The sequence below is a fragment of the Macadamia integrifolia genome, chromosome 10 (genome assembly GCF_013358625.1).
Source record: "Macadamia integrifolia cultivar HAES 741 chromosome 10, SCU_Mint_v3, whole genome shotgun sequence".
In the NCBI taxonomy this organism is placed as follows: domain Eukaryota; kingdom Viridiplantae; phylum Streptophyta; class Magnoliopsida; order Proteales; family Proteaceae; genus Macadamia; species Macadamia integrifolia.
The window spans coordinates 27,727,773-27,746,409 of NC_056566.1; the positions used below are offsets into that span (position 1 = coordinate 27,727,773).

The 18,637-nt window shown below is 37.4% G+C and overlaps 1 protein-coding gene across 1 annotated transcript; it reads left to right on the forward strand.

Moving 5' to 3' along the window:
* The first annotated feature begins 3,080 nt into the window (after positions 1-3,080).
* On the forward strand, positions 3,081-17,741 carry LOC122091472 (homeobox protein LUMINIDEPENDENS-like). Its single transcript, XM_042661442.1, has 14 exons — positions 3,081-3,492; positions 4,851-4,878; positions 5,605-5,735; positions 6,098-6,438; positions 6,523-6,616; positions 6,709-6,802; positions 7,981-8,110; positions 8,200-8,251; positions 8,333-8,376; positions 8,493-8,578; positions 12,350-12,784; positions 15,334-15,553; positions 15,585-15,897; positions 16,675-17,741. Exons 1-14 carry the CDS (start codon positions 3,304-3,306, stop codon positions 17,569-17,571), a joined length of 3,054 nt encoding a protein of 1,017 aa, XP_042517376.1. The 5' UTR covers positions 3,081-3,303; the 3' UTR covers positions 17,572-17,741.
* Positions 17,742-18,637: the final 896 nt, after the last annotated feature.

The window sequence follows — 18,637 nt, forward strand, 5'->3', positions numbered from 1 at the left end:
CCCCCTCAAAAAAAAAGGTCTTACCTTTGCCTTAAAAAAAAAAAAACTTTGCCTACTTCTGTGTGAAGCACCCAACTTACATATGAGGTGTAATCAGGTTGAGTTAAGCCTAGATTTTAGCCTGAGGTCATGCTGGGATATCTCAACTTGCCTGGCCCTGGCCCTGGCCCTGTGGGTTCAGAGCTGACCAAGCATGGTCATGTTTTAATCATTTTTCATGTTTTTGTAAAATAATTCTACAAGGAAAAAAAGTCTTTGTACAAATAGAAAGGAAAAATATAGTTTTTAACATTAATACTGGCAAACATAATAATAATAATAATAATAATAATAATAATAATAATAATAATAATAATAATAATAATAATAATAAATTGAGAGAAATAATCTTGCCCATTTGATGTTGACAACACCAGTGTGCAAGGCCAATGGGAAAGCGCGTGGGGGCCAATGTGGTCTTTTCTCACATGGTAAACCCTGAATGGACAAAGTTTTTTTCCAAATAATTTATTCTACATTAAATGAGGAGAAGTTAAGTTTGAAACTCAAGTCCTACTCATCAATCAATCAATATGTTAAAGGCAGATTATGATAATCTATGACTCCTATATAATATGGGACCTTCTACCAAAATAAAATTCTTAGGAAAATTATATTGTACCATCCCTATTTTTTAAATTTATCTGAAATACCACCCTAATTTTCTAATAATATCGCGTACATTGCTCATTTTGAAAACAAGATTACTCTTAAATCCATTTTATTAGATAAAAAGCGTTAAGTGATGATGTGGGCCTAGGTTGTTCCATGTAAAAACCCCAAATGAGCAGATTGAAAGTGAATCGCAGGTTTAGAGTTTTTTTTTTTGCTCTGAGAATGGCGATGATCACAGTGGTGTTTCGATTGCACTGATTTGGGTTTTGAGCTATGGTGTTTGTTTCTTATCTGTATGGTTTAGGAAATAGCTTTGAGGCGGTTGGATGTGTTTGGAGATTTTTGTGCTCGAGCTTTCGATTTCACAAAGTTTTAATATTCATGATGTTTTAACTCCTTGCAAGTAAAAGTAAATAAGTAAATCTCAGTTCATACTTTCTTGGAGTCAACCTAATTTATGGGTTTTCAACCCCAGTTGTGACCTGCGACTGGTAGTATTAGGCTGCTGCCTACTGTGGTTAGTTAGCTGGGCTGTTCCTTTCTTGTGTTGGGTAGTGTGGAAGGTATAATGGCCTGTTATATGCATTGTTTGCTTGCTATTCAGTCATATTACATAAACTGTCATTAGTTCTAAAGTCAATACATGTTTGGAGTTATTTAGAGGTCCAGCATGGGGTTAACTAAGATGTCACCTAACCTTTGTTTCTTCTCTTTCCTTCTCCTTCTTACCGGAATCTTTGAGTCCAAAGGGCATAGCATGCCATGATTGAAGATGTGTATCTCTTATTAGCTCCTTTCAGCAATCCGGGGTTTTTCGTAGAAATTAAGAAAACCCTATTTAGATGTGTTATTGGATAACTCAATCTCTGTGCACTCATCTTCATGGGTTTAAGATGAGAACCGACTCATGGGCCACCTTGAATTTTATCAGCTTGGATCCTCATGAAGGAGTGAACTGAACTCATTCAAGTTATGGATTTTATTTTGGTTTGAGATTTCTAGTATTTTAGCATAAATTTTTGGTCTTCAGCAGCTTCAATCCTCAAACTCAAAGCAATTACTCTTGGTTGTGTTTTTGGGTTGGGTTGGGTTGGGTTGGGGTGGGGTGGGGTGGGGTGGGGGGAAATCAGATCTGTCGGTTTTTCAGGTGTTCATCATCGTTTTCTTTAAAATAAGATCTGTCGGTTAAAGTATGGTATTTGAAAGTAAAAGAAGGAAAACAATAAAAAATAAGATTTAGTTCAAATTCGTTGTAGGGTCAAAAGAGTCTTTTTCATTTCTAAACTAACTGTGTTAGTCTTTAGGGTACGTTACATATTTTGGGAAAATTAGGGTGGTATCTTAGATACATTTTAAAAACAGGGGTGGTACAAGATAATTTTTCAAATTCTTATATGGGACCAGACCGGGCTGGTAAACCCAAGACCTTAGCCCAGCCCTATGGGCTAAAAATCTCAGCCCATACCCTGGAATTTTTCAGGCGGAACTTCAAATGGGCCTAGGTTCCTTGGCCAAACTTGCACCCCTAGAAATATATATTGGAATAAATAACATACAAAAATAATAGAAAATAGTAGACAGTTTTCTTTCATCTATAGTGAATCTTTTGACATCAGATGGTGTTCAGAGGGTATAAAAAAATGAATACAAGTATATTATCAATCATCAACTGTTGGGGGCCATGGGGCAGACACTGAAAGCCATCAATGCCTGTAATTTTTATCGCCTATGGTGCATAAAACTCTCTCTTATAAAATATACAAATTTTGTATATAATTGAAAGCCATTGGGAATATGCAATATCATGGGACCATACGATTGAATCACGTCCTCAATATTACACATGATTAATCCACGTCACGTTACATCTATTTTGGTTGAACAACTCAGATAGCCTAGCTACCATGTCATGCCATGTCGCAAAACTAGAGCCGTAGAATCACGAAGTGGTTCTATAACAACAAAAGAAAGAACATCCCAGTGCATGGAGCTCTCATTATTGCAAGGTCTATACATGTGCACAACCTTACTCTTTTGCTCCGTGAATAAGTTGTTTCCATGTTTTAAATCAATATCCTGTTCGTTGCAATAGCGTAACTTAACCCGTGCATAAAGGCTGGCCCACAAACATGATAATTAAAGCCAGAACCTGGGATCGAATCTTTCAATATCAGCTGGAATTGATCCCAAAAACCCTAAAATCAATCCCTTAGATCTGAGGACCAAGATATCAACAAGAAAAACCCTAGAATCAACCGGATCAGAAAGTGCAAAATCAGAACCGATCAAAGCGATTTCGATCCGAACCAACCAATTTGACCGATCCGATTCCAGTTTTGAAACAATGTTCAGTAGTGGTTGCTTCTGGTCCCACATATGTACCATTATATAAGCAGGTTCTCATTACCTTTTGTGGAGCTTTCCGCCCGTGGGTGAGGAATAAGGGTTGAAACCATTGGCGGCACTCCAATTCTCTCGCTCTCTCTCTCTGTCTCCTCTTTCTGTTTAGGTAACGTATATGCGAGCGGAGTTGGCTTTGAAGTTTTCATTCAGTTTAGATTACCTCTATTCGGGCCCTAATGCTTGGGATCTTGTTTCGTTTCTGTCGATCTGTGGCCTCGGACGGAGAAAAGTCGAGAACTCGGGTCGATGATGGAGGTGTCAAAGGAGAATTCGAAGGATGCTTTCATGGAAATAGACATCGGGAACTCTGTGGAGTCCTTTCAGAAGCTTTTAGAATCTCAGAAAGTGCTTTTTCATAGCCAGGTCGATCAGCTTCAGAAGATTGTTGTAACGCAATGCAATCTCACTGGTGTAAATCCTCTGGCTCAAGAAATGGTACGTCTTTCCTTTGCTTTCCTCTTTGTTAGGGTCATGGTTGTCTTTAGAGAAAGAATAAAGGGGGGGGGGGTTGGGGAAGAAGAAGCAACAGTAGTGAAACCTCAGGTTGTACTATAACTCTCTCTCTCTCTCTCTCTCTATATATATATATGTATATATATATGCTCTTGTAAGATAAGTGTTGCTTGTAAACTTCAGATTTGGAACCGCACTTTAGGCAGTCTGGTTTTGACCTAGATTGAAGCATTTATTGTAAGGCAGTCTAGTATTGACATTGAAATCATAGACCAAGTGACACCATCTATTATAGTTGAACTCCAAAATGTGTTGTGTGCCGGAAGAATACGAAATTGTGAAAAAAAATTTCCCCTAAGAATGTTTTCTGACAGAAAAATAAGATCTTCAATGGTCATCCTTCCCTTCAGCTTCTGTTTGTGAGGACGAGGAAAGAAATTCTAGGGATTTTTTAATGGAAGTCATTGCATGCTCAAGCTGTTTTTTAAGATTCAAGAAGTTTGTGGTTAAACGGATGAACTTGAATTTTCAAAAAACCCTAATTTTCTTCAATTCGAGTCTTAATAACTAGCATGATAATGCAAGTGTAAAGTGTAAACATTAATTACGACTAACGCACCAGCCTTTACTTTTGTCAAAGTTGAAACTTATAATCCTTAATACTTAGATGTTCAATAAATCCATGATGCCAAATTTCCTTGGAAAATTTGCTGATCCATGAAAGATAGCAAGGTATTATTGTTTGTCAAGTTGAAATCAGGCTTTAAGATGTAATTTAGTAGAAGAGTTTAATGAAGATTTTTTTTAAAGGCTGTACAGCTGAGATAAATTGGAAACATGATGAGGTTTTTTAGGGTTGAAGTTTTCTCTGCACCAAGTGGCGGAAACACACGTACAAAGGGTCATGGGCCAACGTACTTTTAGGGTTTGATGTCTTAGGCTTGAGAGTTTTGCGAAAAAGAATTAGTATTCCTGTTGGTGGGGCTAGCCATAGTGGCCGGGTACTATCTCCTTTGCTTGCAGTTGTGTTTTCACCATCCATAGGGGAGCACTCGATGCTGAAGTGGCTAAACAGACAATGATCTGCACTGGTTAAATGTAGTTATTGGATTTTAAATGTGGTTGTCAGTTTTTTTTTTTTTTTTTTTTTTTTTTTTTTTAATAAATTTTTTTATAGTAAAAGCTTATGAGCTTTCCGACATGTTTTTCCCCCTCATTCATGTTGAGGTTATTGCCATTTAGTTGCTTTATTCTCATCTATTCTGATCTATTCTTATATATACATGTTTTTTTTTCCATAATAAAAGCTCATTAATTTTTCAATTTTGTTCATTGCACAGGCGGCTGGTGCACTGTCGATTAAAATTGGTGAGTCTGGTTCTTGGTCATGATGATTCATGTAATCTTAATGGTTTGTCTTTTAATTTCTCATTTCTCTTAGTGCATTTAACATTTCAATTAGATTAATATCAAGTTTCTGTAGTCATTGTCGTACTGTATGTCAATTGGAGAAATTAATTATTGTTCGGGGATCGAATCTGGTGCTTTAATTGGCTACGCAATGATGATACTGTTTGGGGTTTATTTGGTTTGTCACAGTAGGGTTTAGATCATTGGATGTATTTTATTTAATCACCTCTGCACAAATTTTAGCCATCCTGAGCATCTTAAAAAACTGTTGTATGGTGCAAGTTGCGAGTATTAAAAGAGAGAGGATTTCTGCGTTGAACAACAGAACAGGACTTGTGTAGCTGAGATATAAAATTTTAGGATGGGGCTGAGCTTCAGTCAAGTAAAACTTCTGCATATTTCCTATAGCTCATGTGATTAAGAATTACGAAAATGAATGATTGTTCATCTAAGGCTTGTGGTTGTTCCAAGAAATGTGTTACAAAAGTACTGAAATGTCTTTTTTTTTAGTGGGTAGTTGTTGAATTATCCTTGCTTTCCAACTATATTTCTGTCTTTGTATCTTTTGTGCCGTCTCTTGTGTATCTATATTTCCTAATTCAACTCACTTGTATCATATTTATGCGAATTTTGCAATCAAGCGATTGGAGTACCCATTTAATGATAATATTACTTTCTTTGTAGGGAAAAGACCAAGAGATTTGCTAAACCCTAAGGCTGTAAAATATATGCAAGCAGTCTTTTCTATTAAAGATACGATTAGCAAGAAGGAATCTCGTGAGATCAGCGCTCTTTGTGGTGTTACTGTTACACAGGTGATTTCTCACACAATACCCTATAGCAATTGTCTAACATAGCAATCTTTTGTGGCTGAGGAGTTACCCTCAATACAAAGTGATGCTCTTGCTATTTTGATCTAGCTCAAGTATCTGAGCTATTAACTTTATGAGCACCATATAAGTATCTCTCTTATTTCAGTTTTTGTCTGTAAAGTTGCCATTGACTACACTGTCTTTATGGGTTATGAAATCTCACACGTCTTTAACTGGGAAATAATTTCAAAAGATTTTGCAAATTTAAAATAAGAATATTATTTATTTCAAGCAATTTTTGGGGTATTACATTAGTTAATGCTGTATTTTTTTATTAATTAAAGCTGTATTGTTTTGACATACAGGTTCGAGAATTCTTTTCTGGTCAGCGTTCGAGAGTGAGAAAGCTTGTCCGATTGTCAAAGGAGAAGGTGGTTAGGTCTAAGGCAACCGGGGATGGGTGCTCAACTGCTTCTGATACTGCCATGTCTATCGATCAAGTTCCTTTGAATTCTGTGGAGGCTAAGACTGTTGAAGAAATCCCCTCCTGCTCATTACAGGAGGAAGCTCTACCTGACATAGACAACTCTGACAAATATTTCCTTGAGAATATTTTCAATTTGATGAGGAAAGAGCAAACATTCTCCGGGCAGGTGAAGCTGATGGAGTGGATCCTGCAGATACAAAATTCTTCAGTTTTATCTTGGTACTACTATTGAACTTTCCATACCTGGGGGGCATGATAAGCTATTGCAGTTCGCAGTGTAACCTATTCATTTTCTATTTCCAGGTTTTTAACTAAAGATGGTCTGATGATTTTAACAACATGGTTGAGCCAAGCATCTTTGGAGGAACAGACAACTGTTCTCCTTGTCATATTTAAGGTGTTTATCTAGATTTGTTTTTGTTAGGTGTCACTTCTATATTTTTTACATCTAATGTATCCTTATTCCATATTACAATGGTTACTTTGTAGGTTCTTTGTCACCTGCCATTACATAAAGCTTTGCCTATTCATATGTCTGCCATTTTACAAACTGTGAACAGATTGCGCTTTTATAGGACATCAGGTGTGGCTACGTTGCAATTTTATCCTCTCTCTCTCTCTCTCTCTCTCTCTCTCTCTCATTTTATATGTAGATATGTATGTTTCATCTCTTTATACTTGTTGTCTTTCTTGAGGCAGCAATAGTTTATCTAAAATTTCATTTAATGTGATCTAGATTACCTTGGCTTGGACTAGTACTAATATCAGATTTATTATTCATATGGCTTAATGTTTTGAAAAAAGCAAAAGCTGTTTAGCTGTTTGGCTGATTGACCCTTTGGGTTGGAAGGAATTACTGTTGTTTGTTTTTATCTATTGGGAATAGGGTGTAACTCTAGGCTTATACTTTTTAGCATTTAAAAAAATACGAAAAAAAAAAGAAAAGAATATCTAGTATCTATGTGGTTGTTAAGGCAACGCCTAGCTGCTGCCTAGGCAACAAAGCAAGCCTTGACAACCAACATGACTAGCTGCCTTGTGTCAAGAGTGCCTAGACCTAAAGACCCAGTCTTAGGCCCACCCTCCATTTGTTATAAATCTAAAGAATTTCTCATTTCTACCCTTCTAACTTCTTATAATACCATTCTTACCATGTTATGCTTTATCTTTTGACCTTAATAAACCGAAATTGTTTGTGTATTTACAATTATAAGAAGACACATACCTGGAACATGGCAAGGCCTATAACATATGGTTCTTGCCGTGGGGCTGGCCATACCGACTTGCATTGGTGCTGTAACAACTATGCGAGCAAAGTACAATGCTTCAGCTGTGCAACCTTTACTTGTCTAGGAAACTTTAATATAAAGAATATAATTTTTGTTCTTTTCCTTGGCTTGTGAAAAAGTAGGGAGAAAGATCAAGGGTAAAAGGAAGCATATGCCTATTTTTCCCTTCTTCCGGATAGATATTTGCCTGTTGAAACCTTGTTTGGATGATGAGCTAGGATCCTCTTGAGGGGAAGAAAATGGAATGGCCTTAAATGTTACGGGTCATTAATCATCTAGTGGATGTAACTATGATTTGCAAAATCATTGGAGAATACCAGTTTAATCATTTTTGAGACTTCTCACTTAGTTTACCCATGAAAATATATTACATCTGGACAAAAATTCTTTTCGGTGCTAGTTACATTAAACTATTTCCCTGCTCTTTTCTGCTCTTGACCTTTTGAACTCATTTATCTGATTTGAAGATCAGACATATCAAACAGGGCAAGAGTTCTGTTATCAAGGTGGAGCAAAATATTTGTGAGAAGTCAAGTTTTGAAGAGACCCACTTGTATAAATTCCTCAAATACTGCACAGAAAGAGATGATTCAGAAGCAGAGGCATGTTTTCATTCCTTTATATTTGAGTTGTCTTTTCCCATCAATTTTTTTTCTTCATTTATCATCATTATGTCATATGCACTCTGCAGGAGCGGTGAAATTCTCAGTGATGAGGCTTGGCAGTCAAAAGTTGATATTCCTGTAAGGCTTTATGGCAATCAAATAGTTCCTTTAGGCTACTATTTAATATTCTGAAGTTTATTTTCTTATCGTCTTTTGCAGGACGAGATTCTTGCCCTCACTTTTGAGAGTTCAGAAAATCCCAGGTAACAACCTCAATATGTGTCCTTGCCTCATTGTCACTCAAATCGAGTTCTTGTTGGAATTCTATTTAGATTATTTTCATAATTACCGAGGTATTTAAACTTAATTTCTTATTCAGGAACTCAGATCCTCCCAGGACACTGAAACTGCTCCCTGCATCTGCTGATGATCCAAACAGAAGATACGTTCAAAATGTGCCTTCACGTATCCTCATTAACTTTGCTTCCCCCTTTTCTATTTTAACAAAGTTCTGTTTGTTTCCTGGCAAAAAAACATGTAAAAAGGGAAAATTTCAAGAAAAATCCTATTATTTTATTGTAGTATTACTTGATATTTTTCCTTTTCCCTTGCTTTTACCTGGAAACAAACAAAGCCTAAGTTGCAGTACCCTGTTTAGTGGAGAACTAGATTATAATGCAGTAGTAGCAAATGGGCTGATCAATGATTCATGTTGGTCAAGGTTTGCAGCCAACCCAAAAACCAGCCTAGTTGGTGGCATTTCTTAGGACATACATAAACAACACATGAAAAACCACCACAGGGTGTATGGATTTTTTCTAACTTATAGGTGAGACACTATGGAACTGAGACATCTGGAAGCCAATAATAATGAGACTATTTCTTCTACATCTGGATTGCCAAATCGAAACATCTAATTCCGGGGGTATTGCTTTGCTTCTATCTATCTACTGATGTTATTACCATTGAAGTTGAACTTTCACAGTATAACATAATTAAATAAATTGAATAGTTAAAATTTATATGATTGGCTTCAGGCAGCCTCTGCAGGTTGAAATTGATATTTTGGTCAATTAATCACTTTTATTTTTCCCCAAGGTTGACAAAGCTGAAATTCGGATAACTCCTATGGGATTTTACTTGATCAGTGGAAAACTTAATTTCAAGATATGGAATGGCAAGTCATTTGAGATTCTAGAGGGCATTATTCTTACACTTAATCAATAGCTTTATAAGCTATCAGAAATTCCAGATGATGGATTTAGATTCAAACATGTTCAATGATCAAACCGTAATCAGATCTGAGATAGAGGAGCAATGTATTGTTAGGAGAAGAAATCAGACCAATTGAAGGAAAGGGAAGAGAGATGAGATCAATCTGTTTGGGAGGAAGAAGAGAGGAGAGAATGGAAGAGAAGAGAGGATATCAGGTTTGGGATACCAATTCCATATGCACTGGTTGTCATCCCCAAAAGTCTTAAGAAAAACACATTCTTTGCCCAAACCATCTCCAACTGATAGATATATAAATGCCTTATAAAATTCTTAAGTTGACTCATAAGAGAACTCGTAATTGCTTTAATACATTCTGTAATAACCAGAATGAAGTAAATAAATTCGAAACACAACTCTATCTAGCTATTAAGTATCATAATCTAACTAAACACGTCATTTAACTATTATTTCTGTGTCTGAACTTTATCCCCACTTTATGCACTTCATAGATTTATAAATTGGGCCCATTTAATAATAAACAAAAGAATATATATATATGTAGTTACGACCTATCATATAATTACCCAAAGGTCAGTTCCAGCTCATTGGACTGTCAACTGTTCTTTATGGACCTCCCAAGTTTGTGCAAAAGCCTCCATACACGATTTGTCTAATGCAACATCATCAATTCCTCCTTGGATGAAAAGTCCTCAGTTTTGTAGAGTCAAGAAATGAACTTCATATGATGTGCATCTTGCTTCAAGCTATGATAAAACTCTGGTAGATCATGGACTTCAGGACTGTAATCTTCAAGTTGTGGTTCTTTCTTTTTGAAGAACTCTGGCAGAATCACTAACTTGATTTGCTCATACATGTTCTTTGCAAGGGAATTGAACAGTTGGGGTTTTGCCATGTTATGAACCACAATCTCCTCTTCTACTTTTGTCATTACATGTACTTCTTCTTGTGGTTGGATAGCTAATATTGCATTAGTCGGCTGCGAGCATACTTCGTCTATCAATTGTCAAAGAGTGAATATCTATCATAGATTGGAAGGATTTAAGGTACCCAATTTTTTGTTGCAATCAACTTCCAACCACTCTCAACTTGCTTTAATGATGCATTTGGAAGATTCAAATATCTCACAATAGGTGCAAGAAATTGAAAATTCGACGAAAACATCGTCTTAAGATTCAATAATTATTTCATTGATATTTGATGACATCTTCACCATAGATCAGAAGATTAAACTGTTACTCTGCCCATCATCGATGAGTAAAATAACAGTTTTTTCTATTGGGTATAAGAACTCTAGTCTTAAGAACATAGGTATTCATGGCCAGGTTCGGCTGTGAATCCAAATAATGCAATATGAAATCCAGATTATGGAACTCATATGCAAATAGACTCAATTATCAATTTGCAATCAAATCTGAGACAAAGGGTTAATTGTGTTAAGGGAAGAAATCAGATTGATGGAAGGGGAGGGAAAAGGGATGAAATATATCTGCATGGGGGGAAGAAGAGAGGAGAAGGAAGAAGAGAACAAAAGAAGGGGGGAAGAAATCAGGTTTGGGATGCCATTTTTTTTTATTTTTGGGTAGAAGAATGCCAATCTCATATGCATTGCTTAACAACATCAAAACTTGAAAAAAAAACCCAAAATTCTTTACTTAAATCATCTCTAGTTAATGGGGGTATACTGCAATTGTAAATATCTTCTAAAATTCTTTAATTGACCCATAAAAATTCTGTCTTGCTATTAAATATCATAATTTAACTCAAAACACTTCACTTAACTGCTACTCTTTGTATCATCTTTACCCTACTTTATGGGCTTATAAATTTTGGTCAATTATAATAAAACCCCCAAAAATAAAAAGGCACCTATAATTTAACTACCTAAAAGTCAATTTCAGACCATTGGACTGTCAACTGCTCCCTGTGGGCCTCCAAGCTTGTGCAAAGCCTCCATGCGGGATGAATATCTAATGCAACTGCGTTACTTCATGGTGGAACTGTGGAAATTTCCTTTCTTTTTTAAGTAAAAAGTTCTATATCTGTTTATCTGTAGGATCTAAAACTTAATTCAGGGGTTCAGATCACCAAAAGGAGGATTATATCCCTTGTCAGGGAGATGAGGATTTCATATAGTAGTATAATAAGTAGTGTATGTTTCTAAGATCAGTAGGTGATAATGTAAGTCTCCCTGGCTGCATATGAAGCCTTCCACAATTAAAGGGCTGGGCAGCCATGTAATATAATATCTTATATGGCCAACAACATTGTTCTGCCTTCAATTTCAGTAAATGTAGTTTAAGCAGATGGATCTGAAAATAGGAGGCACCATTTCATGGTTGTCAACTTCAGCAGATTGATGATAGATGCATATTGCATCGTGGTTGTGCATTTTCTTCTGATATTAGATTAGGATTGCTGCAGAATGGTTATCTATATACCGTGGTCTTGACATGTATGGTATTCCTTTCTGACCACCTTTTATTATTATCTCATGCCTTTACCATAACTGTTTGTTTCTCTGAAAGGAAAAACAACTGTGTCTTTCCTATGATCATCTGGATAAGGTAGCTAGTAGCTACAATATGGAGATTCTATTCCTTTAAACCAAGGCAAAAGGGATGCATTATCACAGAATAATCCCTATTATACCAAAGGGGTGTCTGGACAACTATTGAGAGTGTCTGACTCTTGTGAAACAAATTAACAAATTCAGAAGAACAGAGGGGCATTTGAACTCCTTAGAAAAATGAATGATGATGGTAAAGTGGGCAAACATAATTCTTATAAGAAAATTTGGTAGGTGCTAAATTTGTTGTGAAAAAATATGGATACTTATAATGAGAACCCAGTAATGTCACAGCAGAATCTGGTGGGATGTCGTAGATCATGTGCCCAAACAATATTGACACACCAGTTTTAGAAGAACCTTTCATGTTTAGGCTGTATGCCAATCTTCTATTGCTATAAAAATTTGGTGGTAATTTCCTTAGCTAGTTTCAGAAACAAGAGTACGCAGAAAAGTTCAATTAGTCGAACACCCAGGGCAGAAAACAAGCACCAGAAGCCTGCAGGTTGCGAGGGCAGTGCCTGCGAAGCAAAGCCGTCCAATGTCAGCTGATGATATACAGAAAGCCAAAATGCGTGCTCATTTCATGCAGAGCAAGTATGGCAATATTGGTTCATCTTCTACTGATGGCCAGAGACAGAAGACTGAAGATCCAATGAAACCATATGCTTCTCAGAGAGGCAATTTGCCTTCAGCATCTAAAACACTTCATAGGCCAAAAATTGAGGAAGATACTAATTTTGCTGCACTTGCCTCGACAACTTCCAGCAAATTAGAAGATCCAATTAAACCAATGGCAAGCTTGGACCACCAGAAATCCTCGCAGGAGAAGTTTAGGAGGGATCAAATCTCATGGCAGATACCTCCAGGTACATTTGTTCAATATCTGGGTTGTTTCTTTTTACTGTCAAATGATTTTTACTGCTGGATAGAGAGGGTATCCATTTTAGGAAGTTTCCAGTTCTGGAGAAAAGTAATTTCATGTACTGTAATGGTAGTTGCTTACATACCCTTAAGGGGGCTTCAAATATGTTCACTTCTCCCTTCTGGTATAAAAAGATCTCCATTTGGTAAATATCTTGAACATGAATCAAGGGTGAAAAATAATTCCAAATGACATTTATTTTTATGGCAAGAAGGTATCAGCATGGATGTTTGCTTAGCTTAGCATAATGGCCCAACAAATTTTTGCCATGTGGCAATTTCCGACCGTATGGATGGGAAGGGCCCATTCTTGGATTAGCTATAGGTAAAATTTGGTTTTTCTATGTATTTTCAAAGATCTAAATGTTTGGCTCGTCATTGACTTTTGTTTTCTCAATGTGTCTAATTTAAATTGGGCTGAAATTTCTCAGGTTGGGGGACTATAGGATTTACATATACACCAAATTTGGCTGCCATGTGGCTCGGCAAAACAGCCATTCTGCTGCTGCTGATGCTTAAAAAAAAAATGTTAATAATGATTAATAGACAAAGCCTCATTTTGTTTCTTTAATTGTTTTTTATTTTATTGTTAATTTTTTTTATATATATACAAATTTGACCAATGTTTGGTAGCCAAGAAAAAAGAGAGAGAGAAAAAAAAAGAATAAATAGTACAAAAGATATAATAATGCAAAAATCATGATTACACAATGATTTTTTCTCTCCCAATTAAAATTTTTTTTTTTTTTTGAATTATTCACTTCTCTTTTCTTGGCTACCAAACATATGTTAAAGGAACTTCTTAAGGAGTACCTGGCTGTAGCATGACCAATCGTGCTGGTCAGGTGTGTTCAAACTGGAGCAACTGATTGTGACATCCAATATGTGGTCTCAAGTCTACTGGGTCCTGTACTTTCTTCTTGCACATCAAATGAAGGCAATGATCACCCCTTGAGGCCAATTTTATGTTCAGACAAACCTACTTACCATCTCTTTCTTTTCAGTTTTTTATGTGAGATATTTTAGATGGCAGCGATTGAATACAGAGGCCAAACACTTTCATATGAACAGCATATGAATGATCTTCACAGGTTGGATGGTTGAATATGACCTTTTCCAGTAACCTGGTCTGTGGTAATAATTTTCAGCTTAAAGATTGATAAACCCTCCATGAATCAATATTCATTCAAAAACTGTGTTTGGAGTTTGGACAGTGTGAATTGGAAATCTCGATTAGTTTATGTTTAGTAGTAAATTTAAAGATTAAAGCTACCCTGAGTGGAGAAGAGTAAATTCCAATATTCCTTAGAATATTAATCCGGGTTTTTGGTGGTGATCTGAATTCCTATTGGTTATGGAAATCAAATTGGAAGTTGGGAAAACTAAACCCCATGTTTCCTGATTCACTCCACCTGATCCAATGCAAACCAGGTTTGTGCTGCAGGCTGGAATCTTGGTAGTGAAAACAGATACTGAAAAGATAAATCGTTTGTAGTCCAAAATAATGTCTTTTGGTGTCACTTTATTGGATGAAAACAGAGCAATAATTTGCTCCCGGATCAATTGTTGAAGCATAATCCTGTAAAATACTTTGCTCAGTACATGGATAATTGATTGTCTTACAAGTATGTGACGCCGCTTAAGTACCCGGTGCCGCCGGTTCTAATGAAACTAATATCCATTACAAGGATGCTTATTATATCTGATTCCCTCCATTGGGTTTGCATTGTTTGCTGAAACTTGATAAATTTTGAATCGAGTGACCATTGGTTGTATTGGTGATCTGATGGTCTCCCTTCATCAATAATGGAGATCCAGCATTATTAAATTATTTGACTTAAGGAACCTAACTACTTGAATCATTTAACTGATGAGTAAATTGGGGATATATCTGAACAGCAGTTAGATGACTTATTGAATGGATAAACGTATCCATTTTCATGCAAGGCTAGATTTTCCCCTCAAGTGCAGATCATTCTCTCCGGTAAATCATGTGAATAACCCAGTGCAGATGGCTTCAAAACCTGGATCTACACATAATGTACTGACACTGATCTGCTTCCGTTCCCAAAAAGTCAGAAGTTATGTTTCATCTCTTGGGTAAAATAACAATTAAAAGCTTTAACAAAAAAAAAATAAAATAAAAGAAGTAGATAAAAAAGTAGAAGATAACTACAGTCCAACTAGTTGGAAGTGTATGCTTTTGCTTCTGTTTTGGTTGGATGTGACTCAAATCTATTGACCCATTTAGACCCTTTTGATTTGGCAAATAAATAAAGGGAGCCTCTGTAGCGTGAGATCAAATCTACTAAAGTTGAATATATTAATGGGTTGGAGTCAACGATTTTCCTTCCATTTGGGTGCTTCCCTCTTGTTTCTTAGTTTATTTTGTGTGATCTCTTACTATGTTTTCTGATTGTATGTTATCTCAAGTAGAAATTCAGATCATATTCTTGGGATTTCAATCTTTTCTACCCCTACTGTCTTTCTGCAGAGATGAGGATCAACAGTATGTGGAGAATTGGCACAGGGGAGAAGAGCAAAGAAGTTGAATTTCAGTTTGAGAGGTTAAGACGGGAGAAGGAAACCTTTTACAATAGTAATCAGGAAATTCCGCGTAATCCCAAGGAACCATGGGACCTAGAGATTGATTATGATGACACCTTGACCCCGGTAATACCAACTGAACAGCCGCCGGATGCCGATGCTACAGAATCAATGGCTTCTCCTACTGCTAAAAGAAACACCAGGGAACAGTAGTGCAGCTGCAACTAATCAGGAATGTCGCCTCCTTCCGGCTGCAACTAGTAATGGTTGTGCTCCTGAACCGGATCTTGAGTTGCTTGCTGTGCTTTTGAAGAACCCAGAACTGGTTTTTGCCTTGACTTCTGGCCAAGGTGGTAACTTATCTAGTGCAGAGACAGTGAGGCTTCTCGATATGATTAAGGCTAGTGGGATTGGTTTACCTGGGATTTTAAGTGGGATGAGTGGAAAGGCTGAAGAGAAGGTGGAAGTGACATCTCTTCCATCACCGACTCCTATATCAGATCATATAATGGTTTGTAACTTAATCCTTGCATTTGTACTGTTGGTTAGATCCCAAGGACACCTTGGTTACACTGTACTTCGCCACACCTGCTTGTATCCACGATCAGTCATTAGTTTGGAGAATTCCCTGATCCTGGTATTCTTGTTCCAGAATGTCAAATGTCTTGACTTTTAGAAGTAGATTTTGGCATTGAATACGTGAGGACACTCTGAATGAAAGGGCACCCTTTTGGATTTATGCAACCGCATGCAGTACGCAGTAAGGTAGCTGCCCTCCAGCTCGAAACAACAGTGGGCTGTGTTTGGTATACATTCTTGGAATAAATTTTGGGTCTTGAACGTATTCTGTAACCTTTTTTTTTTTTTTTTTTTTCTCTATTTTCTTGCATCCCAATGTATTCTAGGCCTAACATCTATTCCTAATAACCTAGCAACCGATGGGTTTCTTGTGGTAGATCATCCAAGCTGCAACAACACATATTCACTATTTGAGTCTTTCTGGATGAACAGTGAGCTTATGTTGCCACGCTGTGTCTTGGCTATTCAAAAGGAATAGAAAAAAGGAGGGGGGAGGGGGGAGGGGGAGGGTGTGGGGGGTGGGGAGGGGAAATGGTTATGTTCAGTTGGATGTCCATCACCTGCAAGTGTGGCATGTGTTGTCCAAAGCTGTTTAAAATTTATAGTTGATTCAATAGGGCATTGTTAAATTCTTTTTTTTTTTCCTTTTAATTTAGTTTCAACCTGGTGGAATGTTCTGGATTTTGATGGAAATTTCTTAATTTTGCAGAGTGGATGGAGATCTGAAGCTGGTAGTGATCGTTTCTCACAGGCTAGTTCAGCAGCTTACAGTGACGTGCCTGTGACTTCTACCATCCCTTCCTTGGGAAAGCTCCCTCTTACTGGTTCTGTGCAGACCCAAATGCCAAGCACCATCCCTCCCTCGGGAAATCTCCCTCTTACTGGTTCTGTGCAGACCCAAATGCCAAGCACTTCCTTTTCGTCACTGCAGATACCTACGACAATGGCTAATCGAGTGCCCCAACAACTGCAAGCAGCATTTCAGCTAGTCTCATCTCAGCAGATTACTGGTGCTGTGTTTCCTGAGAAACAAACAATAACTCTAAGCCAACAATCTCCCACCATGAATCAGTTCTCACTGAAGAGTGAATCAGTAGAGTTTGGGCAAATGCAAAATGTGAAGCCTGCAACTGTATCAATTGTTCTGAACCCACCAAAATCGAGGCCTCCCATTGCTTTGCATCCTTTGCCAGCTTTATTGCCGAATCCACCAAGACCAAACCCACCTCTGTTACCAACCCCTCCACCCTATCAGCCTCAGCACACCAGATGGCCTCCCAATACAAATGCAGCTGCTTCTGGGAAGCAGACTTCTAGGAATGTTGGGCAGTTTTCTGCAACAAATCTCCATTTCCATGCTAACCAAGACAATTATAATGGAATTCCAAACTCATATGGCCATCGCGACAATGGGTATGTGGGTGAGCCAGAGCTAGAGATGTGGAGTCCAGAGAGGAGTCCAGAGAGGTCCCCATCATATCAATCTGGGTGGGGATTTTCTGAACCCAGAAGTGTTTATGGCTGGAATTCTAGACCTGATCGGTCAAGGCAGCGGAATTCTGGGTACAGGGAACGTAGGAATGGGAGAAGATGGCGAAGGCAGTGAGTCTCTGTATATTGTTAGCTTCCGCTTGGATCCTCTTAAGGCTCTAATGACAAAAAGTATAAAGATGTGTACAGGTCCTAATTTAAATTCAATTGGGCAGTTGGAAACGAATTTTAGGATTCGGGATTAGTGATACTGGAACATTTGGCAGTTTAGATTTTTTATTTTTTTATTTTTGGTAGAATGTGGCAGTTGAGATTTACCAGTCAAACAGGGGTGCCCCTTCTTTTCCTGTTCTAACCATATTTTAAAATTTTAATGAGGACCAGAGAAATGGCAGTAGTTGAATGCACACATGGTTTCAAGTATCGGTCGTATCGGATTGGTATCAACTGAGATTGATCTGGATTGGTTATTCGTATCATTTTTGGGTAAAATAGTAAAAAAATAGTATTTTTAAAAAAAGCAGGGGCAAAACAGACCAATACTCACCAATCCAGCTAGTACCGATACCGTCCCTAAATCCATGAATGCACTTACGTGTAAACAGTGTTATTGCATTAGAAAAATAAAAATGTCGGGATTCAAATATGGATGATCGAGTTTTTAGAGTGATTATTCTTTGTAGTGAGTGCGGTGATGTGGTGAGCATCCGGGCAAACGCCCTGAGGTTCTCTCGACCATTTGATGTTGACTGCACCACTGCACTCACTGCAAATGTTGTTTTTGAGAGTTTTTGTCACCGTTGGTTAGAGGAATTCATTCACCATTGGCCATATTCCTTTATCATATATTGTTTGCCAACTTTGGGAAAATATACAGGATTTGGCTCATCCGAAAGTTGAGAGGGTTTGAACACGCATTCCAACAGTCCTTGCTGTTAAAGTGGATCTTTTTCTAAATATACCTTTTTTTTTTTTAATGAACTACCTAATGGACTTTATTCATGCACTCAAGAGGGTAATAGAAATGAAAGGGAGAGAAGGGAGAAGGTTAAGAACACACTAACTATAAATTCACACACCCGAACCATTGACCTTCTGGTGCTTAAGCTAGACACTTAGATTCACTAAAAGGCTTTCCTTACAACATCGGGCAAATGTAGACTTTTAGGCGCCCCAATCTT